Raw genomic sequence first — 15,265 nt, 5'->3', positions numbered from 1 at the left:
ACTAACCTAGAAACTGATTTCTCATGTAAAATCTCAAAATCTTAGTTTTTGTAAGGATATCTTAAAAACTACATTAAGGTAGTGTCATAACTAGAAGCAAGTACATGGTAAAGCTGCCGTGGTGTCTTAAAGTTAGCAAAGAGATTTTCTCCTGTTTTATTTTTCACTTCCAGCAGCATAGCAAAGACCCAGAGTAGGTTTGTGTTTCAGAGCTAACAGTCATCTCATGGGGATGATAATCAGCAAAAGAAGGGAATTGAGCTGGCTGCTCAGTGCAAATAAACTATCTATTGTGTGAACAAAGAGGAAGAATCTATAGAAATAGGATAATTTTCCTCCTGCATGGAATTAAAGCAGATCACTTGAAAATGAGAAATGTGACTACTTAATATTAACAAAAGGTTGGGTTCTCTATTCATGTTGCAAGCAGTGAGAAGATAGCAGAACAAATTAGGGTCCAGATCTGAAAGTTTGGAGTGAGATGCTGTTTTAATTCTCACTCAGAAGTTGACTTTTCAGCAATGTGTTGCATGTGGACCGATTGTCTTTCAATTTACAATTAGTTTAAACAGTTGATTATGAGGTGGTGTTGAGATGTCAGCTGTCCCTAGTCGGAGTGGACAAGGCTAATCTTCAATAGCTCTTTCCCTTTCTTTCAGAGACATTGTTATGTCAAGTAATTACTCTTCTGATATGAGGGTTCTTTGCTTTTTTACTGTTGTCCCTGGTATTAATTGTGAATGAGGTTGCTGGGATAGTTAGTGAGGGAATATGGGCTGAAGTGTAACATTGGCATTCTTTAAATACTACTACATTGCAGAGACTGCAGTTTAAAATGTGCCCATTTTAGAAGTTCAGGTGCTCAATGTTACTTAAAAGGAATTACCCCTAATTCTAAACAAATTAGTAACTGGAACAGTAAACTACACAGGTTCAAAACACTTGTATTGTTAATATTTCCATCATGCATCTGCCAGCTTGAATTGTCAGTAATTAGCTTCCTGAACATTCTCAGGTCCATATCTTAAAATTCAATAAGTGTATTACTTTTAAGGCAGACTATTTTATTACAATAGTTTAAAGTAAGGACATATAGTGATGAAAACAAGCATTTTTGAACAGCAAAATGCAGAGTATCCTCCACAGAAAGTCAAAGGGCACTTGAGTGAAACTGTAAAAAACCTCATGGTTTTTGTTTTTTTTTTAAAAGGGGTGGGAGGCGGAAACCCTGCAGATATTTGATATTGCTGCACTGGGAACACAGAAGTCTAGTTGCAGCCACTGAAAAAACTCTTATCACTAAACTTGAGGAACCAGGGCTGAATGGCTGACCACCCTGACCATGAACATCTGGAATTTAGGTTTGTTTTCTTTCAAGATGTTTTTATCATAAGACACATATTTTTCTCTGCTGCGTAAGTGGAATTTCCTCTCTAGCTGGAAATATTAATCAATGTATTCTACAGACCTTTTTATCTTATGTTGGTGTATGTGGCTGGTTCAGAATCACCAGATAACAGAGGGGAATTTGAACTTAATCTAAAGGTAATTTAGCCCTTGCCTTGTGTCCTCTTAGAGGGACATGTGATTATCCAACAGTAGAAAGCTTAATGCGGCATTTCCCTTAGAACTATCTTTAAAATCAAATAATTTTTTTTATTATTCTCTCTGGAAAAAGACACTAGAAATGTACTGCAGGGAACTTTTATTGCATTGGAATGATGCAATGGGCCTTTTCCATCTCTGATTCTTTCCCCCCTCCTGTTGGTTATCATGTACTGCCCTCTTAGTCTTTGACTGGATTTTTTTCTTCTTTCCCAGACCTTTTGGCAAAAATAGCATCCACATTTTCAGAGACTTTCAAGTGGGGGAACCTTTGTGTACCTGATGATTGTGAGAGAGTTTCAACAATTCTTGTGGTTATTTAATTAAAATCTGTTTCTTCCCCCGATGCAAATAAAGGGTCAAATGTTGGACTTGATCACTGATGCAATTCTTCCTCATTACCATTCAGCAGACAAACTGTATTTTCCAAGTATTTTTTTATTCTATCTTTAATTCAGCTGTCTTCTTCACAGTGTACAATGATGCTCTGTAAATCTGAAAGACCACTCGATTGAGTTTCAGTTAGATGAAAGTTAAAAGTGAGAAAATATACCTATTCTCCCAGGGACTGCAGATTCAAACAGTTGAGCAGTCAGCTTAGGTCTTTCTTCCTCTGATGTCACAAGAATACAAAGCAGATTGCTATGCCAGGACTTTGGGATGAGACCTCTGGTGGGCAGCTAGTGCATTTATTCCTATTGCCTTAAGTTCCTGTCTCTTATCACTTGTGTTTTGTAAGTGTTGGAGTTTGCTCTGTGTCCTTGTCTGGTATGTCTCCTGTTTGTACAGTGTGGTGGGTGGAGTTTTTTTGGTTGGCAGAGGGCTATATTTCCAGGTGATTTTGCCTATGTAAACAACGAGGAGTCTGGTGGCACCTTAAAGGCTAACAGATTTATTTGGGCATAAGCTTTCATGGGTAAAAAACCCACTTCTTCTGCCCAAATAAATCTGTTAGTTTTTAAGGTGCCACCAGACTCCTTGTTGTTTTTGTGGATATAGACTAACACAGTTACCCCCTGATACCTTTGCTTATGTGGTTTGCCCTAAGGCGGATGAAAGGTAAGATACAATATTTGAGTGAGACATCATTGTGCCTCTGCAGCTTGTGGCTTTTTCTCCTAACACTTAAGAGATATGGAAGAATAATGCTTGGAAGCCAAGTGGCATTAGAGGGCTTTTTAAAGACCTGGATATTTTACCTGCTAGTATCATGTGTTGCTATTACAGAGAAGTGTATTTGAGGTATTTCTAATGGAATCAATTTTTTCACAGTCCCTTTTAATACAGTTGCTGAGCTTCTAAATATCCCAAAATAAAATAAATCTGCACTCCTTTCACTGTTGCACTCAAGTTGTATTAATATCATAGAAATGTAGGGCTGGAAGGGACCTTTCGAAGTCCTATAATGCAACCCCCTGTGCTGAGGTAAGACCAGATATATCTAGACCACCCCCGACAGGTGCTTGTCTAACCTGTTCTTAAAGAATTCAAATGATGGAGATTCTACAACCTTCCTGTGAAGCCTTGCCCAGAGTTTATCTACCTTTATAGTTAGAAAGTTTTTTCTAATCTGACATTAATCTCCTTTGCTGGAGATTAAGCCCATTCCTTCTTGTCCTCCTTTCTGTGGACACAGAGAACAGCTGATCACCGTCCTTTATTTAACAGCCTTAACATATTGGAACACTGTTTTACAGTCCCCTTCAATCTCCTTTTCTCAAGACTAAACATGCCCAGTTTTTTTAACCTTTCCTCAGAGGTCAAGTTTTCTAAATCTTTTATCACTTTTGTGGCTCTCCTCTGGACACTTTCCATTTTGTCCTCATCTTTCCTAAAGTGTGGCACCAAGAACTGGACACAATACTCCAGTGCCAAGTATAGTGGGACAATTACCTACAATCTGTTAAATGCACCCCAGAATATTAATCTTTTTCACAACTGCATTCTATTATTGCCTCACTCGCTTTGTGACATGCTATTCCAGATGTTGTGCAGCAGTACTACTGCCTTGCCAGTGATTCCCCATTTTGTATTTGTGCATTTGATTTTTTTATCTAAGTATTTTGCACTTGTCTCTTTTTTCAATTTCATCTTGTTGATTTCAGACCAATTCTCCAATTTATCAGTGCTTTTTATTCTAATCCTGTACTCTAAAGTGCTTGCAACCTCTCCCATCTTGGTGATGCACACTGCTGCCTGGAAGGGACTACTTGCACACACTAGTATGACCAGGGACAGCTACCAGTGAGACTGGTGCCACCCCCAGTGGGCAGAGGACAGTACAGTCACACTAGAGGAGCTGCCCAGGCTGGGCACTGACTCCTGCGAGTGGCGGCCCAACATGCTGCAGCTTTTGCCTGACCTAGTTGCTGGCCATGGCCCTGCTGGTCTTTCTCCCTGTCGCCTTCTCCCTGCAACGCTGCGAATATCCACTTTATAGCCGCAGATATACATTTTGTATCCATACAGGGCTCTACCAATTCATGCTTGGCTGCTCAGGGAACATTTACCTGCGTTAGTTATAAGAACTCAAGGATTGGAGAATCCAGGATTGTTCTATGACACGTTAAACAAGTTGTAATAATTCTTTGCCAAAAAAAAACAACAAGGAGTCTGGTGGCACCTTAAAGACAGATTTATTTGGGCATAAGCTTTCATGGGTAAAAAACCTCCACCATGCTTAGCCTTAGTCTTTAAGGTGCCAGCAGACTCCTTGTTGTTTTTGTGGATACAGACTAACATGGCTACTCCCTGATCTTTTGCCAAAGAAACCTTTCTTGGTTTATAATGTGTAGATTGAATCAGTTTCTAATGTGTACACCGTACTTTAAAAATATTTAAGTTGTTATTGAACATCAAACTTCTTTTGCTCATTTTTCTTACTAAAATAGCAGATGTTTCAAAAACAAAGCATAGTATAACCATGCAATTTCTGTGCTATTTACCCATCTCCAGCTTGATACAGCTTTGCATGAGTAGTGGCAGAGCTGAAAAGAGAAGACAAGAATCCCATTGCCCTAACCAAGAAACTAAACTTTTGCACTATTCTTCAGACTTTTTAATAGTTGTCAATTCTATTTTTTGCTATAATTCATCTGCTTCGAGGTTGTTGTTGTGTTCTTTTAAATTATGGGGCCATGAGAAATTAGCTAGATAGAGGAATGCTTGTCTTTGTATCTGAGCATGCTGAACATGTCTCTAGATCAGTGGTGGGCAACCCTGTGGCCCACGTCCACTTCCTGCAGCTCCCATTGGCTGGGAATGTCGAACCGCAGCCACGCAAATGTAAACAAACTGTCTGGCAGCCCACCAGCGGATTACCCTGATGGGCCCCATACGCGCCCCGGGCCACAAGTTGCCCACCACTGCTCTAGATTATGATGGGTACCATATAAATGCTCTTTAAAACCTGTAAAATTGTTTGTACAGTTCTGTATCTTCCCAAACTATAAATAGTAATCCTCTTTGTTTTGGTGTGTGGGTCACAACTTTGCTGAAGTGCAACAGTATAATCAATCTATTAAGAACCCAACTGACCAGGTCCTGAGAAATGGTGTATTTTTTGTGCTTCTGCCATGCTTGAAAATGCATACTCATTTTTTAGATGTAATATCGTACCCTATCCTATAACCTGAATAGGATAAGTCAGTGTTAGTAGGATGGACAAATTGATTGCTACTTAAACTAGATGCTTGAAGTCAGGCTTTCCTGGTGCAAATTTCAAAACTTATTATTCAGCGTGCTGACCACTGTTAAGAGTTAAGAGGGTTTTGTGTGGTGGTTGACAGTTTCCATATATCGCACTTTACTGATACAGTGTTAGAGGTCATCTGATTTTCGCAAAGTAACAAAAAAATCTGATACCTTTGTAATGTCTACCAAAAGGGCTTTCAGTCCTCTGTGTACATGCATTATTTTATACTGTAATAGAATAACCTTTTTTGCTCTGAGTGTGGTAGCGAATGTAGCACAGATGAGTTCAAATTGCATTTCAGAAGCTTTGTTACATGTTAAATTCACAGGACTCTTACAAAAGCAATTTATTTTCAAGCAATTCCCTCTGCTGCTCAGAATGGTACATAAATGCCTAATTGCTGAGAGTTGCACATATGCTTGACTGTTTTTTGTTTTAGACTGTTTAAAATGTTGTACCTCACAATGGATTGTAAATACTGAGGTGTTTAAGATCTCAGATTCAAATACTGCTGGTTGAAGAGTAATTAATAAAATCCTAATCTCTCACGTAACTTTAGGTCAATTTAGCCTTTGTTAAAAATGTCTGCGCTTGAAGTATTTTTTCATAGATCAGTGGATAGGCAGCACTAGTACAAAGTTCCCCAAGATTGCACTGACTGATTTGTGCTGATCCTGACCTGCACAGACCATCCCAAGGGGTCTGTCTATGCTACACAGTTAAGCACACCTGTATTCCTGCAATGGGTTTTATTGCCAATGTGGTGGATAGGAAAACTTGTTTCTTTACACACTTTCTAACCATGCTAGCAATAAAACTGTTACAATGGGATGCCCTCTAACCATGGAAAATATGCAGTTGGGCCTTGTTCTTGTAGCATGGATGTGCCTGAGCATGAAGGGACAATTCAGTTTCCATGCTTAAGCAATTCCTGCTGTATCTATCTACCAAGAAAGATACAAATTAACTTCCATTGAGATGGTGAATGACTGCCCATTAGAACTGGGCCTGCTCCCAAAAATGAATTTAGTAAAGGCAGTCATGTCTTCAAGCTAGTAATCTAATGTCAGAATGCTTCATTTCCCATTACTAATCTAAGCTACACTCCAACTTTAAACTCATTTTAGTGTTTGCTTCTATTTTATATTATGTAAACAAATCTGTGCAGACTTATTTCCAACTCTTTTTTCTTAGGTTGCTCTGCTGGACATAGATATTTGTGGACCATCAATCCCTAAAATAATGGGTATAGAGGGAGAAGAGGTATGATTGTTATTGTTTTTAAAACAATAAGAATAAATTGTCTCAAGTGGCCTAATAGGTTATTTACTGGGAGCACTCCTTGACTGTTTTTTTTTTTGAATATTTAGGGCTTGTTTAAAATATGTGGAAATGCTTACATGATAAAAAGCAAGCTGAGCCCCTCCAAATTCAGTACAACGTGGCTAGCTTGTACAAATGAGTTGCATGCTTCAAGTAAACAGTTAATGCCAGGATAACAACATAAAATGAACTTTATTGCTTGTGAAGACAATACTGCAGAATCATCACTTTGTACAAAATTCTGAATTTTTAGTGATATGCAACCTTATTATAGCTCTGGTCTTTTATTTTTTGAGATGTATAAGCACACCGTGTTTTCATACTAATCACATATATACCATTCGTCTTCGCAAGGTTCGCCTTTGTTTCCTTAAAGACTAGCTAATTGGCATAGGAGAAAGACAACATTCTGAACAGGGACTTGTAAACATTGCTTATAGGGAATGTACCGTTTGTAGTAGAAAGATATTTGACCCGTCTTTGCCATGCAGTTAGCAGCCTCTAAGACATTTATCTGTGATCAGGCTGACACATTATTAAGAAAGTAATGCCATTGGCATAAGGCAGTATTGGTTTTGAGAGCAATTTGTACATACTTGTGTTTCTTTGGAGTTGGTTGCCAGTGCCCTTTCTGGTTTTGTTGTATTTTATGACAAAACCTTCTCTACATAGCAAATGTTTAGCAGGTATCCTTATACTTAACAGCCTCTAACTCTTTCTTTCCTTCAAATATTTCTGCAGCAAGGGTATGAGGGCTGTCTTGCAAATTGTTAGGCAGCATGTTTGCTGCAATGGCCATTTGAGCAACATTGACAGAATTCATTGTTTACTGACTAATTTAGTAACTCTGCCTTTTTGCCGTTTCTGATATGGACATTTGACTCTTTCAATACAGTTAACACATTTCTTGGCATCTGGTTTGAAGTGTAGATTATATTTTACATGCTTTGTGTATATACTGCATATATGGGGTTTTAAAACATTGCTTTTATCCTCAGGTTCACTTGAGTGGTTCTGGATGGCCTCCGGTGGTAAGTCAGTGAGGTATTTTTTTTTTAATTTTATTTATTTATTTATTTATTTATTTTAAAGAATACATTTTAGGAAGCCTATTTCAGACAGAAACTAGAACTATTTTCCCCTTACCACCCAGTCTTTTCCATATACAGACATCCTGCTTCTTAAAGACACACTACAAGTTACAAATCATAGCTTTACAAAAATTCCTTCTGCTACTAGCATCACAGTGGGTTATTATAACCGAATATTTTAAAGAAAGTTTCAATTTTTCAGCTGTTTCCCTTTGCACTTATTTTGGTTTGGGCAGTGAAAATAGACGAGTCAGTTTCATTATTTCTGGTTCTCATGCACTTATGCACAATACTTTACTTTCAGTTATAACAACACTGCAGATAATTAAATCCCAAGGGATAACAGAAGTGATGTTTTTAACAAAATGCATGGAACTATTTCAGATTTTGTTCAAACTTTTGTACATGCCACCACAGAAATACTTTTCTGAATCTGAGAGAGAAAGTAAAGTAATTTTAGCCACATACCTTCTCAATAGTGATTCTGTGAAGATTATTGCACTAATTGGCATTATTAGTTTGTAAAAGACTCTTTAAAATGTAATTATAGTCAGACTGTTGTACAGAAATCATGCAGCCTTTGACTGATTTGAAAAAATGAAGTGTCCTTACTTTTCCTCCAACATCCATTTTCTTAAACTATGTTTTGCTCCATTTAAGAACTGGTAAGGATGTTATTTTGTCAAGTAAATTTCTTTCTGGGCTATTTTAATAGTATGCTTCCTCTTTTCTAGTAAGCTGAAGAAAACTTAAGTGTCATGTCAGTGGTCCTCTTGCTCAGTGGTCCTGATGATGCTGTTATCTGGAAAGGACCCCAAAAAATGGTCTGTAGCTCAAGTATTTTCATTGTTGTTGATTGTTGCATCGGAGAGCATAAATTATTAGAGCGTAGACAGTGCTTCCTTTTTTCCATATCAAACTTGGTTTGTTGGAAAAGAAGTTATTCTTAGCATTTCCTTTCACTATAAGATGTTTCTTATATTGAACTGAGCTCTCTAACATAATCAGAACAATTTAGTTAAGATTGGCTAGATGGAAACTAAGGAGTCTATATTTGATAAAATATTATTGCATGCATACTACTGTTTAAAATGTATATTTTATACTTTTTTCACACTTGGGCATATATCTGTAGTTTATTGCCCAGTGTTAACAGGGGTCTAATGAACTTTCTGAATAGGCATTGATATTGATCATATTATAAAAAAGATTCCTAAATTGATTGCATATCTGAAAGAAATCTCAATATTCAGCATCATAATTTTCAAGTTACCTGATGTTCAGTGGGTTTTTTTTAATGAATAGAGGTAGCAAAACTGTCTTATTTGGTTAATAATTCACCCTTTAAAATGTATACTGTTTGTTTTAATATCCTTTTGTGCATAAAAGAAAACTGGAAGGAAGCAGACCATTTGATTATGGCAATAGACAATATTCTTTTGAGCCAGTTTTGCTGATAAACTTCTGTAATAAAACTGCTCATACTTTTTTCAGAATTTAACGTGTGATTTCCATATTACTGTAGATTTAAAATTACTTTGTTTTAGCCCTTTCGATCTGACATCCCATTGCTTTCTGCTTACATTTTCTGCTAAATTTTCTGAAATAGAATGTACCTAACTTTTGATTGATAAAACTCGATTCTAGTTTGACAGTGCATAAGTTAAAATATAGAGAAATTTGAGTAAAATGCTCTGTTGGAAATATAACTTAAGGTGCAGATCTTTCTGAACAGTGATTCTGTACTGATATTGTGAGAGTCCAGGATTGTTGTATCCAGAACCCTCTATATTTAAAATGATCAACTGAAAAGCTGGTGATTTCTAAGTATCAGCCTTGCACATGATGGGATCTGAGAGTATAACTGAATTCTTTACTTTATGGCATCACTACCAATAATGAAACTTCTGCAGGTAAAATTATGGCTTCAGTGATATCTTTTATCGCTTGCCATAGATGGGAGTTTTATAGATGTAACTGATTGGAACTTGCTAAATAATTCCGATACATGTGAAGTAATAGAATCCACCTCCCTCATCTGTGTTGGCTCTGCATTGTTAACAGAAGTAAAAATATATATTTGTTGAAGTCAAACAAAGAGCAGGTATTTTGAGTGAAACGGTACCATTTTACATACTCTCCTTGCCGAATAGATCCAGGCTTTGAGGTTGAGTGTGGCTGCAGTAATATTTCAGGTAATCTTTTATCATAGAATAGATTCTCAAAGTGCCTTTCAGACTTTTTGAATAACAGACCAAATTCTGAAAGTCTCACTCAAGCTTTTGGCTCCTTTAAGTTTACAGTGGAGATTGAGGAAACTGTGCACACTTGCTATTTTCTAGCTTGTATGTTTCTAAATTTCAAATTTGTTGTTCATCTTGCATCTGTTTTTAGGAATGATCAAACAATTTCTTTGTGATGTGCAGTTGGGTGAAATTAATTACCTTATTGTGGATACACCTTCAGGTACTTCAGATGAACATTTATCTATTGTGCATATCTAAGTTCCGCATACATAATCACTACCCCTCAGGTAAGAGAAGTACTACTACAAATGTAATACCAGTTAATCAAATCTTTGCTTTGGAACACTTATTAACTTTACAGACAGGACCATGTCAATTAACTATAGCATGTAGGTACAAAGGAATGTCTCTCCACGGAAGAAAATGATTTAACTCAGCCAATTGGCTTCAGAATCTTCTTCCTGCCATTTAGGACCCATGCCCAGCGTGACCCATTCATCACAACCAAATTATTGGATGCTAATCCGTACAGAACAAATAATTTTCTCATTTAAATTACATTATGTTGAACCTGTATACAGCTCTATGGCATGTTATAGACTTCTGAGTCCTTTGCCTTCAGGAACTTGCAATACTGTTCACTTACAGGTGGTGTTAAGAGGGAAGTAAGGAGTGATAACATTAGACAGCAAGACAATACTAGTGATGTTCGAATGGGGGAGAATCATGGTGAGCTTTTTTTATTTTTATTTTTTAAGGAAAATAGAACCTCTGTGGTTTAGTATACTTTTCCTTCTTGAGGTGTGTATAATGTGTCTTTTTTTGGAGGGGTGGGAGTGGGGGCTTTTTGTTTGAAGTCGGGCACCAGAGCTGAGATTAGTGGCAGAAGTCTAGCTAAATCAAAGGTACGTTCTTTGTGGGTAATTTGAAGAAATGGGAGAAGAGGCCAATTGTGCAGGAAGAGGCAGTTTTACAGGAGTAGGAGCAACAAGAAAATGTCCAGAGGCACAAGTGGCAGGAAACAAGTGGAATACTGAGTAGGGAGCAGAATGCAAGGTATGTGGTGGGAGGGAGTAGAAGGAAATGAGGTCAGGCATGTGCATGAGAAGGGTGAGGATTAGGGAGTGGTGTTAAAATTTACTTTGGAAAGAGTGAGTAAACCCGTTCCCACACATCTTCAACACCTTCACCAGATTAGTTTTTTGATGTCTTTCTGTAAACTAATGGTAGATGCAAAAGTAATATTTGCATAATCCATTCTATTTAAAGAATACTTGCCACTGAAGATAGGACATGAATGCAGGCAATATGCATAAAGATGGTTGATCCCATGCCAGAATTGTTGTACAGATTTAAAGATGTTGGAAGCTAAATTGGTTGAATAAAGATCTAAAAATCTTGATAATCTTTGGTCAGTCTCAAAACAGAAGATACCTTAACTGAATAAACCACACAATAGGTTATATGTTTAATCTGATGGTGGAAAACATGCTCAGAATGTGAAGAGAAGTCAGCAAGAATTCAGTAAGCGCTCTTGTAACAGTTGCTTGAAAGATTTCTGGACAAGGAAAGCTTGCTTTGTAGGGGAAACCCACAGATGGAAAAAGTCCAGTACATGTGGACTGACAAAGTAACACTTGCCTTTGATAGGAAATATCACTTCAGGACATTTGAAAGGAGATCAACTTCTGTCATAAGGTAAAACTGCCAGTCATAGGTGGTGTTGAAAATTTGAGTGGCTTTGTATGCCCAAAATGTAAGGTAAGACTATCTAAAAATATTTTAACTCGTCTTAATATACACACTCCAAATGTATATATGTTTTGTGTTCACCATGAGGGAAGGGAAAGGATTTACTTATCATGGCACAAACTTGCTTGATCTCCTGAGTAAAGTCATTCATTAAAAAATCCTTTTTGGAGTAGTACAGGAAAAAATCCTGTTTCTGTTGGTGGAAACAGTATCATGCTCTTTATATACGTACTGTTGTCCTTAGATAGTTACAAAAGGTGCTCTCCTGAGGCCAAGGACTAATTTTGTAGGTTCTTTTAAGGAGCCAGGACATTGTATAAAAATAGCAAATTTGAAATGGAGGGTTCAGCCACACAGCGGGATGTTACACATTAGACATCCATATTTGAATGATAGACCTACTTTAAGGTCTGTGTTTAACAACTCTGTCTTAAATGCTCCTATTAAGAGGAGCCACTGGCTGGCATCTCTGGATCAATGATGTGGGATGTTGCAGCTCCTGTGATGTAGGAAACTTCTGACGTGCTGAGTGTTCAAGCACTATTGCATCCTCCCTTCTTGTTTAGTTTTGCTTCTGAAAGCTTACACAAACATTTAGATGTTTCTGCATTACTAACCATTTCCTTTAGATGTCGAACTCCTGATAACCCTATTACATAAGTGAGCTACACCAACTGCTTTTGCTTCAGAACTTCCTTGGCATTTTCAGCATGTGAAAGTACAAACTGGGAGCATTGTGGAATGGGGTGTAGCTACACTGTGTACCCTAATCATTTTCTAAAAACATTCCCGTACCCGATTGTATGTTCCAGTCATGATAAACATGGAGTCTGAGGATTGGGCTAGGAAGGGAACAAGATTACAAATTACATGTTACTGACCCAGTCAGGGAAGAACTGAAGGATGGTAGTGCATTAGTCTGCATGTTTGAATGGTCATTATCAGTTGGTCTTGGGAATGTGGGTCCATGGTTTTCAGGTGAATTTCTTGGCATCAACCTATTACTCATTTGAACACATCCTCAAAGCAATGTGAGTGCTTAAAAAATCAGATATAATCATCAGTCTCTGCTCAGGAGTCCCAGGTCTTGGAAAGAATTAGGTTTTTGCAGGTCAGAATTAAAGAATATTGATACCTTTTGGCTAGTCACGCTGTCTGCTGTCAAATCCCTCACTCTTGTAAATTTAAATTCTAACCCCCAATTTTAAAATTAGGATTATGTATATACCACAATAAATATCTTGGGGGAATAGTAACCTAAATTAGACGAATAGAGGGAAAATGTATTAGAAATGGTACTTGTGATTTATATATGCACCTAAAATGCTCTTAATGGGCAGAAATGATTTGTGTGAAAGCTTAGGACAAATGTTTTAATTGTGTAGACCACCAATGTACTTAGTGGTAGTATGCCAGCAAACTACCATACACAGCCTACCCACAATATGTGGTCCTGTTTTAATTGGGATTTCAATAAGTGATGTTTGGAAAATGCCACTAAACAAAACTGAAGAAATGTCGTTCTCAAAATGATCTTTTCTGGAGTCGTCTTGTATTACTTGTCTTTTTTTTTTTTTTTTTTTTATTACAGATTGAATCTCAAATCTTTCCTCCAACAACAGCAGGAGCAGACATGATGTGCCAAAATTTAAATATTTCTTTCCTGGGTAAAGTGCCCCTAGATCCTCAGATAGGAAAGGTTGGCAAATTACATTATAAAAAGCAACAATGTGCTTGCCATTACTTTAGGGTTATTTTTGGCATATCAGCTATGTGTTAGACTTATTCACTGTGATAAACACAGAACACGGTGTCCAATAGCTGACTCCCTTTTAGAATGAAAAGTCCTGTAAATATAGTTTGTGGAACTGTGATAATATGGTTTGGTCTGAAATAAGTAAAATGATGAGAGAACTTCCTGCTTAGGCTGACATGATTACTATTTAAACCTTGCACCCTTATTAACATGACTAATTTAGAGTGTGCGATTTTTTTTGAAAAAATGCTCCTTTGCATTGGATTAAACCATATCACAAGGAAGACTAAAATCTTGTAACATCAAGTTTTGATGTAGTTAAAACTAGAGTTTCTATAACAACTGAAAAAATGCTAGGTGTATGAATTTAGTTGGATTTTTTCAGTGGATAATTAGCTATATGAAAAGAAAAGAGCTAGTATGTAAAGAACCAAGTTACCAGTAGATAATATACACTAATCTACACTGTATTGAATGTAAAGCAAAACCATCTTGGTGCTACACTTCATGGAATTAAGGAACAGCATCCCACGTAGATGGAAGGATGGTATAGACAGCGCATGTGTATAGACTTCTAAATCTAGGAAAACCTAGGACCTCAATCTGAAAAACTACATTGTTCTGCTACTTAGTTTTAATAGCTATCTATAAGAAAATAGCTACCATGCTTCATTTATATGTTACTGACACAGGAAGAACTTAAGCCCTTGGTTCACTGGACTGGTACAGCAATTTTGGGGAGGTACATTTCAGGCAATTTTTGTTTGTTTTGTTTGTTTTCCTGCATCACAAGAGTTTTAGCTTTTTTTTTTTCTTTTTTAGGGAAAAGTTGTGATAAAGGCCAATCTTTTTTGTCTGAAATACCTGAGTCCCCAGCTACTTCATCTTACAGGAATATCATCCAAAGTAAGTATGTCATGTTAAAAGGCTGATCTGTGAATTACTTGTCTGAGCAATTAATTTCTAAAATATACTATGAAGGCATCAACAGCATAATTTTTGCAGAATGTACAGCATAAGAATAATGAAATTGCATCATTTGTTATCTCTTTATTTGTCTCAGACAATTACTTCAGCCACTTATATTTTAAACAATTAAATTCTGTTAAAATGATAGCTATTTAACTCCAGGTAACTAAAATAAGTGGGTCTTCTATGGCTTATTTTGACGTTCACTGAGTTCTAGCAAATACATCATGTACTCTTACTGACAAAATAAAATAGTTTTGCTAACTTTCTATGAACAGGCATTTCTTAAATGGAATTTGGTAGCTTACCAGTGAATGAAGTTTTGAATATGTCACTCTTACACTTCTGGAAGAGCAAATGTACAAAATGCAGAAAGACCCATTTTTTTTCTGCTATTTGAATACTAAGAGGCACATTGAGATATTCTTTAAACCAAATATAAGTTAGGGTAATGATAGATAAAATGTTGTGACTTATGCCCACAGCAGGCAATAGATCCATACAGTGATCAACAATACCTAAAGTTAGTTCATTACTATCTTGTTTTTTTGCCTCTTTGAAGGGATTCAAGAATATTGTGGCCTACACAACTCACAAGAAAAATTATCTAACCAAGGAATGGAATAAATGTGCAGTTAATTACAGGAAAGCAACTATTGTGTCCTGAATTGAGAAGAAGAATGTAAAGACTTGTACTCCTTTTCTATATTACAAGTAAATAACTTTTAAGTTAATGTCCTTGCTTAATTACCTGTTCTTATTGTGTGCAATCACCATAATATTTGAACACCAGCTAGTCCATCTGTTGTCTCAAAGCTTTATTATAAGT

General features: G+C 36.8%; 1 protein-coding gene across 8 annotated transcripts; it reads left to right on the top strand.

Moving 5' to 3' along the window:
* The first annotated feature begins 1,260 nt into the window (after positions 1-1,260).
* Positions 1,261-15,170, top strand: NUBP1 (NUBP iron-sulfur cluster assembly factor 1, cytosolic). Of its 8 annotated transcripts, none has more exons than XR_007776132.1 (8): positions 1,261-1,361; positions 6,494-6,562; positions 7,621-7,653; positions 8,448-8,537; positions 10,108-10,179; positions 11,610-11,657; positions 14,290-14,373; positions 14,999-15,170. XR_007776132.1 is itself a non-coding variant. In XM_050966515.1 (6 exons), exons 3-6 carry the CDS (start codon positions 7,641-7,643, stop codon positions 15,061-15,063), a joined length of 234 nt encoding a protein of 77 aa, XP_050822472.1. In that variant the 5' UTR covers positions 1,261-1,361; positions 6,494-6,562; positions 7,621-7,640; the 3' UTR covers positions 15,064-15,170. The 8 variants fall into 8 exon arrangements, 2 of the variants coding, with proteins under 2 accessions (XP_050822472.1, XP_050822470.1); XR_007776130.1 differs by having other exon boundaries at positions 11,610-11,720; XR_007776129.1 differs by having other exon boundaries at positions 10,108-10,246.
* The last annotated feature ends 95 nt before the right edge of the window (positions 15,171-15,265 follow it).

Source organism: Gopherus flavomarginatus, chromosome 9 (genome assembly GCF_025201925.1).
Source record: "Gopherus flavomarginatus isolate rGopFla2 chromosome 9, rGopFla2.mat.asm, whole genome shotgun sequence".
NCBI classification, from domain to species: domain Eukaryota; kingdom Metazoa; phylum Chordata; order Testudines; family Testudinidae; genus Gopherus; species Gopherus flavomarginatus.
Note: the sequence above shows the minus strand (reverse complement) of the source record. Positions and strands in the feature narration are given on the sequence as shown.